This window comes from Salmo salar, chromosome ssa10 (genome assembly GCF_905237065.1).
Source record: "Salmo salar chromosome ssa10, Ssal_v3.1, whole genome shotgun sequence".
In the NCBI taxonomy this organism is placed as follows: Eukaryota; Metazoa; Chordata; class Actinopteri; order Salmoniformes; family Salmonidae; genus Salmo; species Salmo salar.
This window is the reverse complement of record NC_059451.1, coordinates 51,638,863-51,664,257: the sequence shown is the minus strand read 5'-3', so window position 1 is coordinate 51,664,257 and position 25,395 is coordinate 51,638,863. Positions and strand designations below refer to the sequence as shown.

General features: G+C 43.9%; 2 protein-coding genes across 3 annotated transcripts; both read right to left on the bottom strand.

Moving 5' to 3' along the window:
• Positions 1-4,477: 4,477 nt before the first annotated feature.
• Positions 4,478-12,884, bottom strand: si:ch211-284e20.8 (CY domain-containing protein). Of its 2 annotated transcripts, none has more exons than XM_014123622.2 (7): positions 12,577-12,884; positions 12,033-12,143; positions 10,144-10,222; positions 9,776-9,942; positions 6,384-6,536; positions 6,074-6,172; positions 4,478-5,022 (listed from the first exon to the last, which is right to left on the bottom strand). In XM_014123622.2, exons 1-7 carry the CDS (start codon positions 12,775-12,777, stop codon positions 4,744-4,746), a joined length of 1,089 nt encoding a protein of 362 aa, XP_013979097.1. In that variant the 5' UTR covers positions 12,778-12,884; the 3' UTR covers positions 4,478-4,743. The 2 variants fall into 2 exon arrangements, with proteins under 2 accessions (XP_013979097.1, XP_013979098.1); XM_014123623.2 differs by having other exon boundaries at positions 6,384-6,497.
• A 5,186-nt stretch (positions 12,885-18,070) lies between these two features.
• Positions 18,071-23,250, bottom strand: fetub (fetuin B). The gene is made up of 7 exons (XM_014123621.2): positions 22,948-23,250; positions 22,318-22,431; positions 21,508-21,595; positions 21,012-21,178; positions 20,719-20,832; positions 20,423-20,509; positions 18,071-19,313 (listed from the first exon to the last, which is right to left on the bottom strand). Exons 1-7 carry the CDS (start codon positions 23,149-23,151, stop codon positions 18,540-18,542), a joined length of 1,548 nt encoding a protein of 515 aa, XP_013979096.2. The 5' UTR covers positions 23,152-23,250; the 3' UTR covers positions 18,071-18,539.
• Between the last annotated feature and the right edge of the window lie 2,145 nt (positions 23,251-25,395).

Sequence of the window (25,395 nt, the reverse complement as noted above, 5' to 3'; positions counted from 1 at the left end):
TTCTTCTTTCTTCTTCCTTCTTCTTCTTCCTTCTTCTCCTTCTTCTTCTTCTTCGGTGAGGTTTAATGGTGGTTTTTATTAAATTTATGTTGGATACTGAGGTTTCTATGACTACTACCGACTAGACTGGGATATAAATACATTATACTTTGATCCACAAAATTGAGATAAAAAAAAAAAATCAATACAAATAAAACCCTACACTCATTCATCCTTAAGAGTCTATGAGTGCGTCAATCTAAGTAACATAATAAAAAAAATCCCCATCAGAATCCGTCAGTTTAAGATTTTCTGGGGCATTGGCTGCGTCTCAATCAGAAACATCCGCCTATGTCGGTGGAGTGTGGCTAAACTACAGTGGTGTTTGTCAGACCATGAGACATCCAGAAAATCGGTCTTCTCACAAAAACATCTGTAGTGTCCGAACGGTTTGACTTTCAAATGAATGTGACCACTCTAGGAAAGAGGAGACTCCCACAAGTGTCACGGGACTGAAAGTAACCCATACAAATGAACAGAACTATGGAGGTTGTTTTGTGCCAAAAAATATAACGGGTTAAATCCTGATCTTTCTTATATCTCCTAGATATAGGACAGACTCTTCAAAACCTTATTCCTTATGATTTATTTTTTGACTGTCTTTTTTTTTTGCAATTTATGAATGTGTCATTCAATGTGTTTCTATGGGCTATAGTAGTAAAGACAAAGTTCAATATTTCATCAAATAATTTTGTAATACTTTTTTAATTTATACCTAAAGGGGTCCTAAAATGTAAAATGAAATAGCTAAATGATCTCCGGCCAACGGCGGACAGGACACCACCACTCAACACGACCTGTAACTCTTCTAAAGTCAAATCTTGTACCCCCAAATACTTCTCTTTTTCTGTGACTTACGTTCCACCTCTGCTGTACAGTTGATAACCCTAGCTATGAACGCTAAGAATTCAACCTTACTAAAGCATATATCACTCACTGACCTAACCCTCTGTGCTGGCACAGATCTACTACTCACGAGTGAATTTACTTACCAAATGCCGGTTTTCAATTTATTTGACGGGCCAAGAAGAGGCACGAAGCCGAAAAACTTATAACCGTTTCATTAGAACGACAAACACAAACTACAACTCCAACCAGCTGTTTATGTCGTACATTCGACAGCGTGGCGGTCTGCGTTTAAAAAAAGTACTGTCTGGCAACGTTGAGTAAAAAATCCCCACCGTAATCTAATATAAAACACATCAAGCCATCAGACTGCTGAACACTTGAACTGGACTGAACACCTGCTCTAATTCTCCACACCTTAGCACACGTCACAACTGCTACTACCAGATTCTTATTATACGGCTCAGTTTATACCCTTGCCCCCATCCCCCTCTTCCCCAATACACGTGTAAATATTGTACTATAAATTGTGCCTTCCTGTATTATACTGACGCTAAAATATGAATTCTATTCTACTGACATTTACTTTATGTTCGTATTCTTATTTTTTCTTATTTCTTATTGTTGTTTCATTGTCGAGAAGGAACCTGCAAGTAAGCATTTCTTTGGATGGTGAATACAATGCGTATCCCGTACATACGACTAATAAAACTTGAAACATGAACCGAACGGGAACTAACAGGTTTTTACCATCCTGTGAGTCCTCAACTCGAGCAGGCACGCTCCGAGCATGCTAACGAGGCTCCAGGAGTTGTAGTTCAAATGCGACTTTTGTAACTTTCGCCGATGTGTTTTGCTTCTTGAGCGTCAATCATTTTGATAAATGGCATCGGGTATGAACAAATCGATAGACAAATATAATAGTATATATATATATTAATATACATTTGAAGTCGGAAGTTTACATACACTTAGGTTGGAGTCATTAAAACTCATTTTTCAACCACTCGACAAATTTCTTGTTAACAAACTTTAGTTTTGTCAAGTCAGTTAGGACATCTACTTTCTGCATGACACAAGTAATTTTTCCAAGAATTGTTTACAGACAGATTATTTCACTTATAATTCACTGTATCACAATTCCAGTGGGTCAGAAGTTTACATACACTAAGTTGACTGTGCCTTTAAACAGCTTGGAAAATTCCAGAAAATTATGTCATGGCTTTAGAAGCTTCTGATAGGCTAATTGACATTATTTGAGTCAGTTGGAGGTGTGTCTGTGGATGAATTTCAAGGCCAACCTTCAAACTCAGCGCCTCTTTGCTTGACATCATGGGGGAAAAAAAAGAAACTCAGCCAATACCTCAGAAACAAATTGTAGACCTCCACAAGTCTGGTTCATCCTCGGGAGCAATTTTCCAAACGCCTGAAATTACCACGTTCATCTGTACAAACAATAGTACGCAAGTATAAACACCATGAGACCACGCAGCCATCATACCGCTCAGGAAGGAGAAGCGTTCTGCCTCCTAGAAATACGTACTTTGGAGCGAAAAGTGCAAATCAATCCCAGAACAACAGCAAAGGACCTTGTGAAGATGCTGGAGGAACCAGGTACAAAATTATCTATATCCACAGTAAAACGATTCCTATATCGACATAACCTGAAAGCACGCTCAGCAAGGAAGAAGCCACCACTCCAAAACCGCCATAGAAAAGCCAGACTACAGTTTGCAACTGCACATGCAGACAAAGATCGTACTTTTTGGAGAAATGTCCTCTGGTCTGATGACACAAAAATAGAACTGTTTGGCCATAATGAGCATCGTTATGTTTGGAGGAAAAAGGGGGATGCTTGAAAGCCGAAGAACACCATCCCAACCGTGGAGCACGGGGGTGGCAGCATCATGTTGTGGGGGTGCTTTGCTGCAGGAGGGACTGGTGCACTTCACAAAATAGATGGCATCATGAGGCAGGAAAATTATGTGGATATATTGAAGTAACATCTCAAGACATCAGTCAGGAAGTTGAAGCTTGGTCGTAAATGGGTCTTCCAAATGGACAATGACCCCAAGCATACTTCCAAAGTTGTGGCAAAATGGCTTAAGGACAACAAAGTCAAGGTATTGGAGTGGCCATCACAAAGCTCTGACCTCAATCCTATAGAAAATTTGTGGGCAGACTGAAAAAGTGTGTGTGAGCAAGGAGGCCTACGAACCTGACTCAGTTACACCAGCTCTGCCAGGAAGAATGGGCCGAAATTCACCCAACTTATTGTGGGAAGCTTGTGGAAGGCTACCCAAAATGTTTGACCCAAGTTAAACAATTTAAACGCAATGCTACCAAATACTAATTGAGTGTATGTAAACTTCTGACCCACTGGGAATGTGATGAAAGAAATAAAAGCTAAAATAAATCATTCTCTCTATTATTATTCTGACATTTCACATTCTTAAAATAAAGTGGAGATCCTAACTGACCTAAACATTTTTTACTAGGATTAAATGTCAGGAATTGTGAAAAACTGAGTTTAAATGTATTTGGCTAAGGTGTATGTAAACTTCCGACTTCAACTGTATATCTTATATGACCTAATTTTTGTAAATTTGATGATATTAGCTTGAAGCCCATTGAAAAACCTTAGGGTACAGGAACCAGGAACTTGCAAGGACTTTCATAGGGTATTACGAGTTGGAGAGGCGTTCAAGTGAATTTTTACCAGTCGTTTGTGGTAAATACCACCTTCCCACTTGGTTATGAAGTCCCATACAGATTTTAATGGGCTTCAAGCTTATATCGTCAAATTCCTGAAAACGTGGCAATTTAAGAAATATGTCCAATTGTATTTGCAGATTAATTTACCTTTACCCAATGGCCTTTAATTAAGGTTTTTGATTACAAAAAAAATGCAATTGAAAATCTTCATGAATGGCATCACGTAGAAGTGCATGAATCCAAAAATATGAATATAAATGTACATATATCTTAAATGACATTTTCAGGATTTTGATGATATAAGCTTGAAGCCCATTAAAAACAGTATGGGACTTCATAACCAAGTGGTAAGGTGGTATTTACCACAAACAAACTGTAGCCAATTCAATATACCATTAAAAATGTTTTCATCTGATGAGAAGAGCAACTGTGTGTGTTTCAAAAGCATGTCAAACAAATTACTCTCAAAAATATTTCATAATTTGCCAGTGTAGTAAAGCAGATGGAATGTTGTGGCCATCTGCTATACTACACTGGCAAATTATGAAATATTTTTGAGAGTAATTTGTTTGACATTTTACATCATTTAGCAGACACTCTTATTCAGAGCAACTTACAGTAGTGAATACATACATTTCATTTTTTAATTTCATGCATTTTTTTATTTTTTTGTACTGGCCCCCTGTGGGAATCAAACCCACAACCCTGGTGTTGCACACACCATGCTCTACCAACTGAGCCACAGGGAAGACATGATGTTTTTGAAACACACACAGTTGATATTCTCATCAGATGAAAACATTTTTCATGGTATATTGACTTGGCTACAATCACACAATACATTATTATAACCACTGAAGATTTACTGTATCCACTGTAGACTAAACTATACATTTATTGCTCTGATAAATTTACTAGCTATCATAGTTATTATCAAACAGTACAATGTTGTAAAATTCTTTACATATGTGAACTGAGATAGCAACAACAACAACAAAAAAGGTGAACATTGTCCAGCCAGGGCAAAATAGGGGAAGTGTTTTGAGTCATAGTTCTTTCAGTTTTCCTTTGTTACCAAAGTAGCTTTGTATCTCAGGAAAGTGTTAATAAGCTGTTATTGCAGTAACGGAAGATGTTTATCAATCAAATTGGAAACCTATCCAGTCCCAGGTTAGTTTTCCTCTTGGCTGGACAGTTGCTTGCTGCTGGTGAGGCTCTTGGAGGTGGTGGCACACGAGGGGGAGGTAGAACCACCACTATACCCAACGAGCCCTTCAGTCTGGGGGAAGCCTGATTGGAGTTGGGGGGGTGGTGGTGGTGCTCATAGGGGTGCAGGTGTGTGTGCGCGTGTTTATGGTCCTCATCTTCACTCTGATGCCCACTGTCTCCTCTGACATGGGCCTCCTCCTCTGCCTTGGCACCCTGAGAGATGGACATAATAATGATAACTTTATTTGTAAAATGCTTTTGAAATGGTATGCCCACTCCCAGATCAACCCCTTTCCCCCAGACCTAGACATAGTCTTGGGCTTGAATTTAGACCACCATTTAGTCAGATCTGGATGGAACAAAAGCCTGCATTGCAGAGGTCTCCTGCTCAGTTACTGAGGTTTCTATGACTACTATGCTGGTCTCTCAGTTACTGAGGTTTCTATGACTACAATGCTGGTCTCAGTTACTGAGGTTTCTATGACTACAATGCTGGTCTCAGTTACTGAGGTTTCTATGACTACAATGCTGGTTTCAGATACTGAGGTTTCTATGACTACTATGCTGGTTTCAGATACTGAGGTTTCTATGACTACAATGCTGGTTTCAGATACTAAGGTTTCTATGACTACAATGCTGGTCTCAGTTACTGAGGTTTCTATGACTACTATGCTGGTTTCAGATACTGAGGATTCTATAACTACTATGCTGGTTTCAGATACTGAGGTTTCTATAACTACTATGCTGGTCTCTCAGTTACTGAGGTTTCTATGACTACAATGCTGGTCTCTCAGTTACTGAGGTTTCTATAACTACTATGCTGGTCTCTCAGTTACTGAGGTTTCTATGACTACAATGCTGGTCTCTCAGTTACTGAGGTTTCTATAACTACTATGCTGGTCTCTCAGTTACTGAGGTTTCTATGACTACTATGCTGGTTTCAGATACTGAGGTTTCTATGACTACTATGCTGGTCTCTCAGTTACTGAGATTTCTATGACTACTATGCTGGTCTCTCAGTTACTGAGGTTTCTATGACTACTATGCTGGTTTCAGATACTGAGGTTTCTATGACTACTATGCTGGTCTCTCAGTTACTGAGATTTCTATGACTACTATGCTGGTCTCTCAGATACTGAGGTTTCTATGACTACTATGCTGGTCTCTCAGATACTGAGGTTTCTATGACTACTATGCTGGTCTCTCAGTTACTGAGGTTTCATTGTGGCATGGCAGTGATGGCACTGTTGTGGAAGATTCCTACCTCTGGTTCAAAGATTTCACACTTGACCTCGATGTAGAGTTTGGTCTGAAACGTGCCATCATCCAGAGTGGTGTGAGAGCCTGTGCAAAAGGCTTTGTGCTAGGTGACAGAAAACGGAATAGGATTGTTCAAATAGAGAAACACGATATGCTAGTGATCTCACTGAGACTGATGTGGTTCTACAGTAGTCTGCTTTCCTCCGCTGAATAGCTGTCAGCTTGCCACATACAAATCATGATTTTCTTTCCTTTTTCCCTATTTCAAAACATGTGATAGACAGTGTGTAGATGTAGTGTGGTACTGTACTCACTGCAAATTCACAGTCCATCATTTTACACTGGGTCAGATCGACGTCAGGAGTGTCCTTAGCACAGACTGTTTCTCTGATGGTGAACTCTACAAAGTAGGCCGGACCCACCACCCACTGTGAAGACGAAGCAGTATACTTTGAACTTGAAATATACTGAAGAAAAATATAAACGCAACAGATAAAGTGTCGGTTCCATATTTCATAAACTGAAATAAAATATCCCAGAAATATTCCATACGCACAAAAAACTTATTTAGCTCAAATTTTGTGCACAAATTTGTTTACATACTTGTAAGGGAACATTTCTCCTTTGCTAAGATAATCCATCTACCTGACAGGTGTGGCATATCAAGAAGCTGATTAAGCTGCATGATCATTACACAGGTGCACCTTGTGCTGGGGACAATAAAAGGCCACTCTATACTGTGTAGTTTTGTCACACAACACAATGCCACAGATGTCTCAAATTGGCATACTGGCTGCAGGAATGTCCACCAGGGCTGTTGCTAGAGAATGTAATGCTAATTTCTCTACCATAAGCCGCCTCCAACGTCATTTTAGAGAATTTGTCAGTACGTTCAACTGGCCTCACAACCGCAGATCACGTGTAACCCCGCCAGCCCAGGACCTCCACATCCGGCTTCTTCACCTGTAGGATCGTCTGAGACCAGCCACCCAGACAGCTGACTGAACTGTTGGTTTGCACAACCAAATACATTTTGCACAAACTGTCAGAAACTGTCTCAGGGAAGCTCATCTGCGTGCTCATCGTCCTCACTAGGTTTTGACCTGACTGCAGTTTGGCATCGTAACTGACTTCAGTGGCCACAGGCATGATGGAGATGTGTGCTCTTCACGGATGAATCCCGGTTTCAACTGTACCGGGCAGATGGCAGACAGCGTGTATGGAGTCATGTGGGCGAGCGGTTTACTAATGTCAACAGTGTGAAAAGAGTGCCACATGGTGGTGGTGGGGTTATGGAATGGGCAGGCATAAGCTATGGACAACGAACGCAATTGCATTTTATCGACGGCATTTTGATTGCCATCGAGGTCCATTGTCGTGCCATTCATTTGTCACCATCACCTCATGTTTCAGCATGATAATGCACGGACCCATGTCGCAAGGATCTGTACACAATTCCTGGAAGTTAAATGTCCCAGTTCTTCCATGGCCTGCAAAGTCACTATACATATCACCCATTGAGCATGTTTGGGATGCTCTGGATCGACGTGTACGACAGTGTGTTCCAGTTCCCGCCAATATCCAGCAACTTCGCACAGCCATTGAAGAGGAGTGGAACAACATTCCACAGGCCACAATCAACAGCCTGATCAACTCTATGGGAAGGAGATGTGTCACGCTGCATGAGGCAAATGGTGGTGACACCAGATACTGGCTGGTTTTGATCCACGCCCCTACCTTTTTTTTAAGGTTTCTGTGACCATCAGATGCATAACTGTATTCCCAGTCATGTGAAATCCATAGATTAGGGCCTAATTAATTTATTTCAATTGACTGATTTCCTTATGTGAACTGTAACTCAGTAAAATCTTTGAAATTGTTGCATGTTGCATTTATATTTTTGTTCAATGTAGTTTTACACAACATCAAGTTTTTAATTGTGAATGACACATCTGTTCCCTTCAAATTACTCTTCTGATTTTTGGTTTCACCGTCTCATGTTGGTGGATTACCTTCTACTCCTCTCCAATAGCAAAGTGCTATTTTATTTAAACAGCAAAACATTTCATATTTGACATACAGTTGAAGTCGGAAGTTTACATACACTTAAGTTACAGTCATTAAAACTCGTTTTTCAACCACTCCACAAATTTCTTGTTAACAAACTATAGTTTTGGCAAGTCAGTTAGGACATCTACTTTCTGCATGACACAAGTAATTTTTCCAACAATTGTTTACAGACAGATTATTTCACTTATAATTCACTGTATCACAATTCCAGTGGGTCAGAAGTTTACATACACTAAGTTGACTGTGCCTTTAAACAGCTTGGAAAATTCCAGAAAATTATGTCATGGCTTTAGAAGCTTCTGATAGGCTAATTGACATTATTTGAGTCAGTTGGAGGTGTGTCTGTGGATGAATTTCAAGGCCAACCTTCAAACTCAGTACCTCTTTGCTTGACATCATGGGGAAATCAAAAGAAATCAGCCAAGACATTTTGTAGACCTCCACAAGTCTGGTTCATCCTCGGGAGCAATTTCCAAAAGCCTGAAGGTACCACGTTCATCTGTACAAACAATAGTAAGCAAGTATAAACACCATGGGACCACGCAGCCATCATACCGCTCAGGAAGAAGACGCGTTCTGTCTCCTAGAGATTAACGTACTTTGGTGCGAAAAGTGCAAATCAATCCCAGATCAATAGCAAAGGACCTTGTGAAAATGCTGGAGGAAACAGGTACAAAAGTATCTATATCCACAGTAAAACGAGTCCTATATCGACATAACCTGAAAGGACACCCAGCAAAAAAGCCAGACTACAGTTTGCAACTGCACATGGGAACAAAAATCATACTTTTTGGAGAAATGTCCTCTGGTCTGATGAAACAAAAATAGAACTGTTTGGCCATAATGACCATCGTTATGTTTGGAGGAAAAAGGGGGATGCTTGCAAGCTGAAGAACACCATTCCAACCGTGAAGCACGGAGGTGGCAGCATCATGTTGTGGGGGTGCTTTGCTGCAGGAGGGACTGGTGCACTTCACAACATAGATGGAATCATGCGGAAGGAAAATTATGTGGATGTATTGAAGCAACATCTGAAGTCATCAGTCAGGAAGTTGAAGCTTGGTCGAAATGGGTCTTCCAAATGGACAATGACCCCAAGCATATTTCAAGTTGTGGTAAAAAAGGCTTAAGAACAACAAAGTCAAGGTATTGGAGTGACCATCACAAAGCCCTGACCTCAATCCTATAGAACATTTGTGGGCAGAACTGAAAAAGCGTGTGCGAGCAAGGAGGCCTACAAACCTGACTCAGTTACACCTGCTCTGTCAGGAGGAATGGGCCAAAATTCACCCAACTTATTGTGTGAAACTTGTAGAAGGCTACCCGAAACGTTTGACCCAAGTTAAACAATTTAAAGGCAATGCTACCAAATACTAATTGAGTGTATGTAAACTTCTGACCCACTGGGAATGTGATGAAAGAAATAAAAGCTGAAATAAATAATCATCTCTACTATTATTCTGACATTTCACATTCTTAAAATAAAGTGGTGATCCTAACTGACCAAAGACAGGGAATTTTTACTAGGATTAAATGTCAGGAATTGTGAAAAACTGAGTTTAAATGTTTTTGGCTAAGGTGCATGTACACTTCCGACTTCAACTGTAGGTCTACAACATACAACGGTCTCACAGACCTGCATGCTAGCTCCTGTTACGTTGAGGAGGGTGAAGTAGTTTGGCAGGCGATTCATTCTGTTGTATTTCTGGAGGATCAGATTGGCCGTCTCCGCTATGATGGGGTCATCCAGCTGCACTACTGTTGGACAGTCTGGACACGTGTCGACGATGACCGTGGCAGGCACTGAACACAAGGTCAAAGGTTAGGGGTTACAGTTCACTACAGGTCATCGCTACACGTTGGTCAAACCAAAGGTTCAATGCACCAGTAAGTCATTGAACTGAAAGGTTTTTGTGGTTACAGTAGCTACTGTATATTGTTCCTGACCTCATGACCTGACCAGGAAAAAGTAAGCCCTACTGAGTCTATATAAACAGACTCTACCTTGTTGGATGGCACATTTATAGCTGCGCAGTTCCACACTCTTCCCAACAGAGATAAACGCCACACAATGCCCATACACCTGTGGAGTGGTAAGAGTTGTTTAATTCACAGATCCCACTCTCCACTAGGCTGGTGCCAGATCTGTTTATGCTTTTGCCTACTCCATTGTCAAGTTTGGCATGACAACTCCATGACTGGCATTCAGTCTAACTCCCCACTCCCTATAAGTCTAACTCCCCACTCCCTATAGGCCTAACTCCCCACTCCCTATAAGTCTAACTCCCCACTCCCTATAGGCCTAACTCCCCACTCCCTATAAGTCTAACTCCCCGGTCCCTATAAGTCTAACTCCCCGGTCCCTATAGGCCTAACTCCCCACTCCCTATAAGTCTAACTCCCCACTCCCTATAGGCCTAACTCCCCACTCCCTATAAGTCTAACTCCCCGGTCCCTATAAGTCTAACTCCCCGGTCCCTATAAGTCTAACTCCCCGGTCCCTATAAGTCTAACTCCCCGGTCCCTATAAGTCTAACTCCCCACTCCCTATAAGTCTAACTCCCCGGTCCCTATAAGTCTAACTCCCCACTCCCTATAAGTCTAACTCCCCGGTCCCTATATGTCTAACTCCCCACTCCCTATAAGTCTAACTCCCCGGTCTCTATAAGTCTAACTCCCCGGTCCCTATAAGTCTAACTCCCCACTCCCTATAAGTCTAACTCCCCACTCCCTATAGGCCTAACTCCCCACTCCCTATAAGTCTAACTCCCCACTCCCTATAGGCCTAACTCCCCACTCCCTATAAGTCTAACTCCCCACTCCCTATAGGCCTAACTCCCGGTCCCTATAAGTCTAACTCCCCGGTCCCTATAAGTCTAACTCCCCGGTCCCTATAAGTCTAACTCCCCGGTCCCTATAAGTCTAATTCCCCACTCCCTATAAGTCTAACTCCCCGGTCTCTATAAGTCTAACTCCCCACTCCCTATAAGTCTAACTCCCCGGTCCCTATAAGTCTAACTCCCCACTCCCTATAAGTCTAACTCCCCGGTCCCTATAAGTCTAACTTCGGTCCCTATAAGTCTAACTCCCCGGTCCCTATAAGTCTAACTCCCCACTCCCTATAAGTCTAACTCCCCGGTCCCTATATGTCTAACTCCCCACTCCCTATAAGTCTAACTCCCCGGTCTCTATAAGTCTAACTCCCCGGTCCCTATAAGTCTAACTCCCCACTCCCTATAAGTCTAACTCACCACTCCCTATAGGCCTAACTCCCCACTCCCTATAAGTCTAACTCCCCGGTCCCTATAAGTCTAACTCCCCGGTCCCATTAAGTCTAACTCCCCGGTCCCATTAAGTCTAACTCCCCGGTCCCTATAAGTCTAACTCCCCGGTCCCTATAAGTCTAACTCCCCACTCCCTATAAGTCTAACTCCCCACTCCCTATAGGCCTAACTCCCCACTCCCTATAAGTCTAACTCCCCACTCCCTATAAGTCTAACTCCCCAGTCCCTATAAGTCTAACTCCCCGGTCCCTATAAGTCTAACTCCCCGGTCCCTATAAGCCTAACTCCCTACTCCCTATAAGTCTAACTCCCCGGTCCCTATAAGTCTAACTCCCCACTCCCTATAAGTCTAACTCCCCGGTCTCTATAAGTCTAACTCCCAGGTCCCTATAAGTCTAACTCCCCACTCCCTATAAGTCTAACTCCCCGGTCCTATTAAGTCTACCTCCCCGGTCCCATTAAGTCTAACTCCCCGGTCCCTATAAGTCTAACTCCCCGGTCCCTATAAGCCTAACTCCCTACTCCCTATAAGTCTACCTCCCCGGTCCCTATAAGTCTAACTCCCCGGTCCCTACAAACCCATACATCCCTATATGGTAAACTTCTTACTGGTACGTCATCTACATCCTTTACTTCACATTTCTTCCACGGCTTCCTGCTGATCACATGACACTTTGTCTCCAGCACGTCTATGGTCAGGTTGAACAGCACTGCTCCTTCCTGGGGAGAGAGGTGGAGGTAGGGAGGCAGATACTCCACTAAAGGAGTGGAAAGCCCAAAAATGCGTGCAATAGCAATTTAACAGCTCAAATATTCTCATTTGTCAAATACTCTCATAACTGACCAATTTACATGTATTTACTTTAGGCGGGTAGTAGAGGATTTCGCAAACACTTTAGAACTTGCCTCTCTTGGACACTAGAGGGCAGTATCAATTACTAATAGAGAACCATACACGCTGTTGTGCTTTGTAAAAACAGAAATTATACAACTATACACAGCACCTTTACTCACCTCTATCTTTTCTGTAACATTTGTGCTCAAAAGACAGGAAAATAAAAAACTCTTGCATTGTTCCATTAACTAGAAAAACCCTTTTATTAAACAGGAAGAGTAGTACAGTTCAATACAGTAGCTAGTTGACTAGCCTCACCCCTGTCTGCTGGCTGACATCATAGACTCTGTTGAGGCTGAGGATGAATCCTTCGGTGAGGTCAGAATTGATCTGGTCCAGGCCTTCCTCCGCCGCCCTCAGGACCTCCGGGCCCTGGCACCCCACCGCAGGGGTCACCGGGGTGGGGCTACCCCCATGCCAACACACACACAGGGCCACCAGCCACACACAGACCCACATCCTTACTGTACACAGCACCCCGTGTTAGCCTGGTCGCAAATGCTAATGAGGAAACGAGGCTAAAGACGCCTGGGCTGTGTCCCAGGGCCGTACTATATGCAGACTGAGAGGGGGAGGAGGGGAGGTAGTCCAAGGCCCCTACTGGGACTCAGCTAGTCAACTTTGCCCTCTTCCCCAGAGGACATGCAAATACAGCTTTATCTGCAGTTGACCAATTACTTTTCGTACATTTAAACATTGAGTGAGGGGTGGGCTCGGTGTGGAAATAGACAAATATTTGCCCTCACTCAATGGGGGCGGCGGTAGCCTCGAGCTGCCTGTTGGGAAATCTGCAGGAATACTACCTACCGCCATTGTGACCTTAAGCAAATAAACCTAAGTACTCCACAGCCCCATGCTCTGCCACAGCCCCTGCTCTGCCACAGTCCCATGCTCTGCCACAGTCCCATGCTCTGCCACAGCCCCTGCTCTGCCACAGCCCCATGCTCTGCCACAGCCCCTGCTCTGCCACAGCCCCATGCTCTGCCACAGCCCCCTGCTCTGCCACAGCCCCTGCTCTGCCACAGCCCCTGCTCTGCCACAGCCCCTGCTCTGCCACAGCCCCATGCTCTGCCACAGCCCCATGCTCTGCCACAGCCCCATGCTCTGCCACAGCCCCCTGCTCTGCCACAGCCCCATGCTCTGCCACAGCCCCTGCTCTGCCACAGCCCCTGCTCTGCCACAGCCCCATGCTCTGCCACAGCCCCATGCTCTGCCACAGCCCCTGCTCTGCCACAGCCCCATGCTCTGCCACAGTCCCATGCTCTGCCACAGTCCCATGCTCTGCCACAGCCTGTTATGTGGCAGGTTGGGTACTATAAAATAAAAAAAATTAAGTATTTCCATGCAAATGGACCAATAAGTATTGTATACAAGTATTGTATTGTATTGTGTCTTTATGGATCAGGAACTCTGGGTGTAACTGTTTCTGTACAGTGCATCTCAGTGTTAGTGTTTTTTCCCCCAGCGTTTTCCAGCGTGGAATGTAAAACGTGTTTGTTTTCCAGCGTGGAATGTAAAACGTGTTTGTTTTCCAGCGTGGAATGTAAAACGTGTTTGTTTTCCAGCGTGGAATGTATAAGGTGTTTGTTTTCCAGCGTGGAATGTAAAACGTGTTTGTTTTCCAGCGTGGAAGGTAAAACGTGTTTGTTTTCCAGCGTGGAATGTAAAAGGTGTTTGATTTCCAGCGTGGAATGTAAAACGTGTTTGTTTTCAAGCGTGGAAAGTAAAACGTGTTTGTTTTCCAGCGTGGCATGTAAAACGTGTTTGTTTTCCAGCGTGGAATGTAAAACGTGTTTGTTTTCCAGCGTGGAAGAAAAAACGTGTTTGTTTTCCAGCGTGGAAGGTAAAACGTGTTTGTTTTCCAGCGTGGAATGTAAAACGTGTTTGTTTTCCAGCGTGGAATGTAAAACGTGTTTGTTTTCCAGCGTGGAATGTAAAAGGTGTTTGTTTTCCAGCGTGGAATGTAAAACGTGTTTGTTTTCCAGCGTGGAAGGTAAAACGTGTTTGTTTTCCAGCGTGGAATGTAAAAGGTGTTTGATTTCCAGCGTGGAATGTAAAACGTGTTTGATTTCCAGCGTGGAATGTAAAACGTGTTTGTTTTCCAGCGTGGAATGTAAAACGTGTTTGTTTTCCAGCGTGGAATGTAAAACGTGTTTGTTTTCCAGTGTGGAATGTAAAACGTGTTTGTTTTCCAACGTGGAATGTAAAACGTGTTTGTTTTCCAGTGTGGAATGTAAAACGTGTTTGTTTTCCAACGTGGAATGTAAAACGTGTTTGTTTTCCAGCGTGGAACGTAAAACGTGTTTGCAAATAATGAAACATGTAGCCTGGGTGCCAGTCTTTTTCTGTTTAAATAGTGAACTTGTCATTCTATTGACAAACAATGCCATGCAGTGATTTTATCTTTTGTATACTGGTAGTTAAATGCAGAAAAGGCTTAATGGCTGAGGAAGCCCATTAGGGATGTTCCCTCAACAGCACAGTGTAATTGCTTTGCTCTGTGCAGTTCCAGTAAGGCTGTCTGAATAACAAAGTTGCATCCTATCCATATCAAAGGTTTATGAAGTGGATTAGGCACATCCATCACATGTACTATCTTCATCACTCTTATGCTCATCTTCATACAAAACCACTCAAACCCACCTCAACAACTCTGTCTCAAACCCACCTCAACAACACTGTCTCAAACCCACCTCAACAACTCTGTCTCAAACCCACCTCGACGTCACTGTCTCAAACCCACCTCAACAACACTGTCTCAAACCCACCTCAACAACACTGTCTCAAACCCACCTCAACAACTCTGTCTCAAACCCACCTCGACGTCACTGTCTCAAACCCACCTCAACAACACTGTCTCAAACCCACCTCAACAACTCTGTCTCAAACCCACCTCAACAACACTGTCTCAAACCCACCTCAACAACTCTGTCTCAAACCCACCTCAACAACTCTGTCTCAAACCCACCTCAACAACACTGTCTCAAACCCACCTCAACAACTCTGTCTCAAACCCACCTCAACAACACTGTCTCAAACCCACCTCAACAACTCTGTCTCAAACCCACCTCGACGTCACTGTCTCAAACCCACCTCGACGTCACTGTCTCAAACCCACCTCAACGACGCTGTCTCAAACCCACCTCAACATCACTGTCTCAAACCCACCTCAACAACACTGTCTCAAACCCACCTCAACAACGCTGTCTCAAACCCACCTCAACAACACTGTCTCAAACCCACCTCAACAACTCTGTCTCAAACCCACCTCGACAACACTGTCTCAAACCCACCTCGACGTCACTGTCTCAAACCCACCTCAACGACGCTGTCTCAAACCCACCTCAACAACGCTGTCTTAAACCCACCTCGACGTCACTGTCTCAAACCCACCTCAACAACGCTGTCTTAAACCCACCTCGACGTCACTGTCTCAAACCCACCTCAACATCACTGTCTCAAACCCACCTCAACAACGCTGTCTTAAACCCACCTCGACGTCACTGTCTCAAACCCACCTCAACAACGCTGTCTTAAACCCACCTCAACGACGCTGTCTCAAACCCACCTCAACATCACTGTCTCAAACCCACCTCAACGACGCTGTCTCAAACCCACCTCAACATCACTGTCTCAAACCCACCTCAACAACACTGTCTCAAACCCACCTCAACATCACTGTCTCAAACCCACCTCAACATCACTGTCTCAAACTCACCTCAACATCACTGTCTCAAACCCACCTCGACATCACTGTCTCAAACCCACCTCAACATCACTGTCTCAAACCCGCCTCAACATCACTGTCTCAAACCCGCCTCAACATCACTGTCTCAAACCCACCTCAACAACACTGTCTCAAACCCACCTCAACATCACTGTTTCAAACCCACCTCAACATCACTGTCTCAAACCCACCTCAACATCACTGTCTCAAACCCGCCTCAACATCACTGTCTCAAACCCACCTCAACAACACTGTTTCAAACCCACCTCGACATCGCTGTCTCAAACCCACCTCAACAACACTGTTTCAAACCCACCTCAACATCACTGTCTCAAACCCACCTCAACATCACTGTCTCAAACCCACCTCAACATCACTGTTTCAAACCCACCTCAACATCACTGTCTCAAACCCACCTCAACATCACTGTCTCAAACCCGCCTCAACATCACTGTCTCAAACCCGCCTCAACATCACTGTCTCAAACCCACCTCAACAACACTGTCTCAAACCCACCTCAACATCACTGTTTCAAACCCACCTCAACATCACTGTCTCAAACCCACCTCAACATCACTGTCTCAAACCCGCCTCAACATCACTGTCTCAAACCCACCTCAACAACACTGTTTCAAACCCACCTCGACATCGCTGTCTCAAACCCACCTCAACAACACTGTTTCAAACCCACCTCAACATCACTGTCTCAAACCCACCTCAACATCACTGTCTCAAACCCACCTCAACATCACTGTCTCAAACCCGCCTCAACATCACTGTCTCAAACCCACCTCAACATCACTGTCTCAAACCCAGCTCAACATCACTGTCTCAAACCCGGCTCAACATCACTGTCTCAAACCCACCTCAACATCACTGTCTCAAACCCTGAATGGGCCTTTATACCTCCACCATCGTCGGCTGTCACACACAGACATATCTCCCCTTTTGGGTATATTGATACAGCTGTGATGTAATCAGGGTGGTTGTTATGGTGATGGCTCTAGATTTGTCTCCAATCCTCCTGTTGCTATTCTCTGAGGTGCCATGGTGAAGATAACAGGGTTTATCTATACAGATACACATGCAGTAGCTTGGACCAGATGCTGTTTTCTTTTCACAGTCACATCTGACGCAACGTTTTCCTGGCATTGTAAGAACAGTAATGTGTATCTTCAGGTCAGAGTTTCACAACTTTTCTTTTTATTTATTTTTTTACCTGCAGCCGCTTATACCACCCAACCCACTTCTAGGTACTTTAGCCAGGGGTATGCGTTTTGCCTTATTCTAGCCAGGGGTATGCGTTTTGCCTTATTCTAGCCAGGGGTATGCGTTTTGCCTTATTCTAGCCAGGGGTATGCGTTTTGCCTTATTCTAGCCAGGGGTATGCGTTTTGCCTTATTCTAGCCAGGGGTATGCGTTTTGCCTTATTCTAGCCAGGGGTATGCGTTTTGCCTTATTCTAGCCAGGGGTATGCGTTTTGCCTTATTCTAGCCAGGGGTATGCGTTTTGCCTTATTCTAGCCAGGGGTATGCGTTTTGCCTTATTCTAGCCAGGGGTATGCGTTTTGCCTTATTCTAGCCAGGGGTGTGCGTTTTGCCTTATTCTAGCCAGGGGTATGCGTTTTGCCTTATTCTAGCCAGGGGTATGCGTTTTGCCTTATTCTAGCCAGGGGTATGCGTTTTGCCTTATTCTAGGCAATAAAAGCATTAATATCCTTATATAGGTATTGTATAGCCTACTGTACATCTTGTTGAATGTGATAGACGATGCTCTGCTGCCAACATAGTGAGAACTATTTACGTACTTAGGCTCTGATTATTGTAGCACCATTATAGGTGACTTCAGTATACTTTTCCCTCCGGCACTGTCACTAGGTTTTTATGAGTGCGGGGTTTCATGTAGAGGTCAGGTTTATAGAAACATTTATCCTCAATACTGTTGCGTCTGGATGTGGATTTGTATTGTTAGGTATAAAGCTTGTTTTCATTTAATCTTGTATTCTTGTAGAAAAATAGGAGTCTATTGATGCATTAGTGATGTTTATTTTATTTTGTTGAGGCTAAGAACAACACCCACCTCAACAACTATCTTCCGTCATGGCATAGATAGAGTATTAAAAACATACACAACAATGCTGTCAATCCCTTTCTTTCTGAGGAACACACAGTCAGGTCTCAAACATGATGCTTACAGACAGACAGAGAGAGAGGCAAAGAGAGTCAGACAGACAGAGAGAGAGAGAGAGAGAGAGAGAGAGAGAGAGAGAGAGAGAGAGAGAGAGAGAGAGAAGGCAGACAGACAGAGAGGCAGACAGGTGAATGTGAAAATGGTTTAGAGGTAGCTAAATATCTGACATGCAGAAACCTGTCCCTGTGAATTCCAAAGAACAACATCATAAGTAACTTTGTGTTCTTGTTTGTGTCAGTGGGTCATTAGTAGGTATTGAGAATAATCAGTTCTGTGTTTCAGTTCCCTGGAGACAAGGGACTGGTTACGCAGCTGCTTTGAAGAGGGGGTCCTCAGCAAAGAGCTCCTTCACGAAGTTGTCCTCATCCTTGACCTCAGCAGGGCATTGAGCAGACACAGTGGTGGGGAAGAGCAGGATGGTGGGCTGGCTCATCCCAGGGATCTTTGGGTCTTGGACCATGGGCAGAGTGGCGCCCTTCTCACCCACAGGCTGTTCGGGGAAGGATGGCAGGGTCATGGGCAGGCCCAGAGCGGGGAGGACGGTCACGGTTCCCTGGGGAGGGTGGTGGGACTTGGTCCCGTGTGGGTGCTCGTGGTGATGGTGGTGGTGCTCGTGCTCGTGCAGGTGAGCGTGCTTGTGGTCGTGATCCAAGGCTAGCTCATGGTCATGCTCGTGAGTGTGGCCCTCGCCGTCGTGCTTGTAGTTGTGATGCTGGTGTGGTCCGGTGTCAGTGCTGTGGTTATGGGCCTTGGCGTGGTGGGCGTGAGCGTGGTCGTGACTGTGGTCATGAGAGTGGGCGTGAGCGTGGTCGTGACCGCCAGCAGCTCTATCGCCATGAGAGCGACCATGGGCACCATCTTTATGATCTCGGGCGCCGTCGTGTTTGTGGTCTTTGGTGTGGTTGTGAGCGTGGTCGTGAGCGTGGTCTTTGGTGTGGTCGTGAGCATGGTCGTGAGCGTGGTCGTGAGCGCCGGAGGCATCATGGGTGTGGTCTTTGCCGTGTTTTCCAGACTGAAGGGTGTGGCTGTGGTCGGTCTCTCCTCCCAACAGGTGAGCTGCCTTCTCCTTCTTTGAGTTCTGCAGGACAACAACCAACCAGGGGATCAGTCACAGCATCATCAATCAATCAATCAATACACATGATCAGTAACCTCATTAGTAATTTAACACCAAAGGATATAAACCCAGATGAAGACCTAATAACTGAAATGGTGGTTTGAACCATTAAACACACTGTGGAGCATACAAGAACACTGTGGAGCACAAAATAACACTGTGGAGCATACAAGAACACTGTGGAGCACAAAATAACACTGTGGAGCATACAAGAACACTGTGGAGCATACAAGAACCCTGTGGAGCACAAAATAACACTGTGGAGCATACAAGAACACTGTGGAGCACAAAATAACACTGTGGAGCATACAAGAACACTGTGGAGCATACAAGAACCCTGTGGAGCACAAAATAACACTGTGGAGCATACAAGAACACTGTGGAGCACAAAATAACATTGTGGAGCATACAATAACACTGTGGAGCATACAAGAACACTGTGGAGCACAAAATAACACTGTGGAGCATACAAGAACACTGTGGAGCACAAAATAACACTGTGGAGCATACAAGAACACTGTGGAGCATACAAGAACCCTGTGGAGCACAAAATAACACTGTGGAGCATACAAGAACACTGTGGAGCACAAAATAACACTGTGGAGCATACAAGAACACTGTGGAGCATACAAGAACCCTGTGGAGCACAAAATAACACTGTGGAGCATACAAGAACACTGTGGAGCACAAAATAACACTGTGGAGCATACAAGAACACTGTGGAGCATACAAGAACACTGTGGAGCACAAAATAACACTGTGGAGCATACAAGAACACTGTGGAGCACAAAATAACACTGTGGAGCATACAAGAACACTGTGGAGCATACAAGAACCCTGTGGAGCACAAAATAACACTGTGGAGCATACAAGAACCCTGTGGAGCATACAAGAACCCTGTGGAGCACAAAATAACACTGTGGAGCATACAAGAACCCGATGGAGCACAAAATAACACTGTGGAGCATACAAGAACACTGTGGAGCATACAAGAATGCCAGCTACTAGAGTTTTCCTCTATGCACCTAAAACTACGTTTCAACCCTTGTTTCAAACGGAGAGTGCCTGACCTCGTTCTCAAAGACCTCACAGTTGACCGTGACAATCTCCTGGCCTCCCATGCCATGAGAGTGGGAGCCCTTGCAGTGTCCTTTGTGCTGTGGAGAAGAGACAGGGAGAAATTAAAATGCTGGTTCTTACATAGTTATTACATAGTTATTACATTGTTATTACATTGTTATTACATTGTTATTACAGTTTTTACACTGTTAAACACTATCTAGGCTATAATTCAGGTGTAATAATGCTGCTACTACCTGGTTTATGCTGTTTGACAAAAATATCAATGGTACTGTCATTCACTTACTGCAAACTCGCAGTCCATCAGAGGACACTTGGAGGCTGCGGAAGGGTCGGTGGTGTTGGCACAGGTAGTCTCCTGGATGGTGAACTCTGCAAAGTAGAAGGTTGCCATGCCCATCTGCAATACCAAACAACAGAGGTGAGTAATGAGAACAAGATAATTACACCACAATATGAAACCAGTTCATTTGCTGCTTGTGAGGGGATTCATTGTTTTGTTGAATTGTTATGTTATGTTGTGGTGTTGGTTCGTAATTATGCTATATTGGAATGTACTGTGTAGTGTTGTGTTCTGACCGATGTCCGTGCACGGGTGATGTTGAGGATGGCGAAGTGATTGGCCAAGCCGCTGTCCTTGTTGAACTTCTCCATGGACAGGGTGGCCGTCTTCAGGATCTCCTGGTGGTCCTTGGGCATGGCAGAGGGACAGTCTGGGCACTGCTTAGCCACTTTCGCCGCAGCCGCTGGGAAAGGACATACAAATAGGTACACTGTTTAGAAAGGCACTTTCATTGGTCAAACATGTAGCGTGTTATATGGTTATTAGCAGACGCTTTTATACGCAGTCATTTACATTTAACATATATTCAGTATATGTGGTACATATATGGGAATCAAACCCAAAACTCCAATGTATTGAGCACCATGCTCCCACAGGGTCATCAGAACCACATGGCAAACAACATGACAGTGCATCACCCAACTACCACACGGTGGATGGATGCAATGTGCTGTTGTTAAGTGGGAAGCGCTGTAATGAATGTTTTGGAGAGGACCAAGCCGTGGACTTTACCTGGTCTGACCACACAGTTGTAGTTGTACAGACGAACCACTCTATGGACTCTGTTCATGTAGATAACAGCCTTGCATTGACCGTAGACCTGTGAGTAAATACATACAAGACAAAAAACTGATTAAACACGGGCCGATTTTGATCCAAGGCCCTGCGTAAAGTCAATATTGAGGCATACAGTAATCCTCCAGACATTATGTTTGTCTGTGTGTGTGTGTGTGTGTGTGTGTGTGTGTGTGTGTGTGTGTGTGTGTGTGTGTGTGTGTGTGTGTGTGTGTGTGTGTGTGTGTGTGTTTTGGTGTGTGTGTGTGTGTGTGTGTGTGTGTGTGTGTGTGTGTGTGTGTGTGTGTGTGTGTGTGTGTGTGTGTGTGTGTGTGTGTGTGTGTGTGTGTGTGTATGTGTGTTTGGTGTGTGTGTGTGTGTGTGTTTGGTGTGTGTGTGTGTGTTGTGTGTGTGTGTGTGTGTGTGTGTGTGTGTGTGTGTGTGTGTGTGTGTGTGTGTGTATGTGTGTTTGGTGTGTGTGTGTGTGTGTGTTTGGTGTGTGTGTGTGTGTTTGGTGTGTGTGCATGTGTGTGTGTATGGTGTGCGTGTGTGTGTATGGTGTGCGTGTGTGTGTGTTTGGTGTGTGTGTGTGTGTGTGTGTGTATGTTTGGTGTGCGTGTGTGTGAGTTTGGTGTGTGCGTGTGTTTGGTGTGCGTGTGTGTGTGTTTGGTGTGCGTGTGTGTGTGTTTGGTGTGCGTGTGTGTGTGTTTGGTGTGCATGTGTGTGTGTTTGGTGTGTGTGTTTTGTATATGTATGTTGGGTTCTTACCGGTGTGTTTTCAGCCTTGGGGACCACACAGTCCTTTGCGTTTTTCTTGCTGACCACATGGCAGTCAGTCTCCAGCACATCCATGGTCAGGTAGAACACAACCCCTGTTTCCCCCTGAAACAGGTAGAAATACAAACCAATCAGCACAGTGGAGTCAACATTCATTCCCCTGTGGCTGGTACTGAAAATCAAAGACTAGGGGATTGAAAGAATACCTTATTTTTTTATTTTTTATTTACAAACGTCTTTGAAGTCACCATCTATAACTTCAAATTGTAGTCAAATCCCCCTCCCCCTGCTCTTAGAAAAGGCCTTGCTGACAATGTATGGATCTGTCTCATCTGTCTTAGCGGTAGGCAATATCACTTTTTCACTACCTATAAAATAGAGAATATCTCAGACGACATTGTATTGTATGATACTTTTTAGACCCCAATTTCTGTTATCTCCATTTAAACACTGCGTGAAAATCTGAAAACTGACAACCTATTGAAAAACATTGCATTTACAAACAGAGTATGTTACAGGATTCTTCTTTAGGACAGTAGCTAAATAATTTCCCCTTTTTAACTTAGCGTAGTACCACGCATGTAGAGTTACAGTGAAAAACATAGAAGCAACAGAACTCACATGCTCCATCTGGTTGACGTTGCTGAGGCGGTGCAGACCGAACACGTAGCCCTCTGTGCGGTCCTTGTTGATCTTGTCGAGGGCCTGTCCTGCTGCTCCCAGGGCCACGGCGTCCTGGCACGACCCGGGCTTTGTGCCGGCTTCCAGGGGTACGGCATGAGCATACACACACGCCAGCAACAACAAGGCACACTGCTTCATCATGATGGAGGTCCGACGGGCCACTGGCTGTCTCACACACGCTGAACGGGCTGGTGAGGTGAGGAGAGGTGAGGAGAGATGGTTCAGTTGGGCTGGTATATATACAGCTCCATGTACCCCCTCCACCCCCACACACACCCTCCCTCTTCACAACACTGTTCTGGGTCCCACCCCCAACCCAAGTAAACATGACCCCTAACCCCCCCACGATGCCCCTCTGTGATCCTATCAAGGAATGCGGCCCCTATCAGTCCCATAGGGCCCCTATCAGTCCCATTGTAATCTACCCAGAAACTCCCAGCCCTGTCAGAAGCCTTAGGTAACAGTGACCAGGAATGTCTTATCATGCTCTTTTAAGTGTTAAGTATCAAAAAACGTGAACAGATTTTTGGTTTCACCAGTAGGAATGTCATTGGAAGGGTGTTACTCAGTTTGGGGAAGCTACTCTGAAAATAAAGTTGACCAAGCTACCAATTACAGTACTTCACACTTGGAAGAAGTTAAGCTACACTAAAGCTACCCTTAAGAAAAATATTATTTACTTAACTAAAGTTACTTTGAAAAAGTAGTTCACTACATCCTTTCCCTTTCCCAAAATACTTAGTGAAAAATTATCCCTATAGAAATCTTGTCATGATGTGTGTTTTGTCCTATATTTTCATTTGATTTAAACATTTTAATCCCAGCCCCCCATCCCCGCAGGAGGCCTTTTGCCTTTTGGTAGGCTGCCATTGTAAATAACATTTTGTTCTTAACTGACTTGCCTAGTTAAATAAAGGTTAAATAAAGGTTAAATTAATAAATAGATAAAAAGAAAGCTACGACCTTTGGCTTTCACTTGGAATAGTTTATTTATGTCTAAGTAAAAAACACTTTCCAACCCATATGATCTATTACATAATAAAAGTATAATAAACAATATACAAATATGACAATGTCATAGTGAATTCATGACATGTGAATGAATAAGCCTGTCCATACTTTATAACATGTCTATATATAGTTACAATCAGCTTTAGGAACATCTTCCCACACGGACCTTATGTGGGGCTACATTAAACCAGCTAAACCAGCATTAAACCAGCTTTAGTCCCCAAATTTCATTCAGATACTCTACTATTAAATGCTGTACTTAAACATAAGAGAAGATAAACTAAAGAGTCTGTGTTGTGGTCCTCCCATTTCACTTTCACTGTTGGGCCACATACCCAATGCCATACTCAGTGCAGAGGTATGAACACAACTCAAACCCTGTGCGGATCTCATGTGGCTGGCAAAATTCTGGCACATATTCACAAAAAGAATTGACGGGATCACTCTTGTCAAGAAGTTGATCAACGTTGGTCACCGCCTTTCAAAGTGTGTTGCATTATGGGTAATAAAATTGTCAGACTTGCGACTACATGTTGACTGCATGACCTTTACAAAAATCACGTGATTAATGGTCATGAAATTTCGACTGCAGTCGACTGGAAATTTCTGCTGTTGCTCCTCACCAACTGAAAAGTCGGAAAGCATTGTGGGAGACAACCTTCTTCAGTTTTTTTTGGAAGCAAAAGGCACAACATGCTCATAAATGGTTGATGTCACCACCTATAATTGGTTATTAACTTATTAACAATGCATGTTTACTGTTTTGGGTGGATGAGTATTCAGAGCTTAAAATACATCTGTATCTTTACAATCTAATTACATAGGCCTACATGTGATCCAAATTTATAACATAAATAAATAAAATATCCTACTTGCGACAATATAGCTAATGTATTTATCTAGATGTTACTGTTATAGCCTGTAATATATCTTGTCTGTAATATTGTTGTCACCAAACACATTCTAATGTGTCGATTTGTTTATTAAGTGTGAATCAAATGTAACATACTGTACGCTAGTTACTGTAGGGATTTATACACTGGCAATTTTAGAGGCTTTATCTGTGTCCGGGAAACCGGCCCTTAATGAGCAAGTACTCCAGGCACTGGGGCAGCAGGTAGCCTAGTGGTTAGAGCGTTGGGCTAGTAACTGAAAGGTTGCTGGATTGAACCCCCAAGTTGACAAGGTAAAAATCTGTCATTCTGCCCCTGAACAAGGCAGTTAACCCACTGTTACCCGGTAGGTTGTCATTGTAAATAAGAATTTGTTCTTAACTGACTTGCCTAGTTAAATATAAAAATAAAAGACACCAGTTGTGGGGTCAATAGCAAGTGCATATTACTGCTTGGCATATTGTTTACCCAGTAATGTATG

Bases quoted from the DNA above. Each gene is read 5' to 3' on its own strand.
- si:ch211-284e20.8 (XM_014123622.2), bottom strand. From the start codon at position 12,777: ATGTGGGTCTGTGTGTGGCTGGTGGCCCTGTGTGTGTGTTGGCATGGG. The intron at 6,537-9,775 runs GTCTGTGAGACC...ATTTTTCTTCAG, and splicing joins TAACAGGAGCTAGCATGCAG to TATATTTCAAGTTCAAAGTA. The intron at 6,173-6,383 runs GTGAGTACAGTA...TCTGTCACCTAG, and splicing joins TGATGGACTGTGAATTTGCA to CACAAAGCCTTTTGCACAGG.
- fetub (XM_014123621.2), bottom strand. From the start codon at position 23,151: ATGATGAAGCAGTGTGCCTTGTTGTTGCTGGCGTGTGTGTATGCTCAT. The intron at 21,596-22,317 runs GTAAGAACCCAA...ATTTACTCACAG, and splicing joins CCAAGGCTGAAAACACACCG to GTCTACGGTCAATGCAAGGC. The intron at 19,314-20,422 runs GTCAGGCACTCT...GTTGTCCTGCAG, and splicing joins GTGAGGTCTTTGAGAACGAG to AACTCAAAGAAGGAGAAGGC.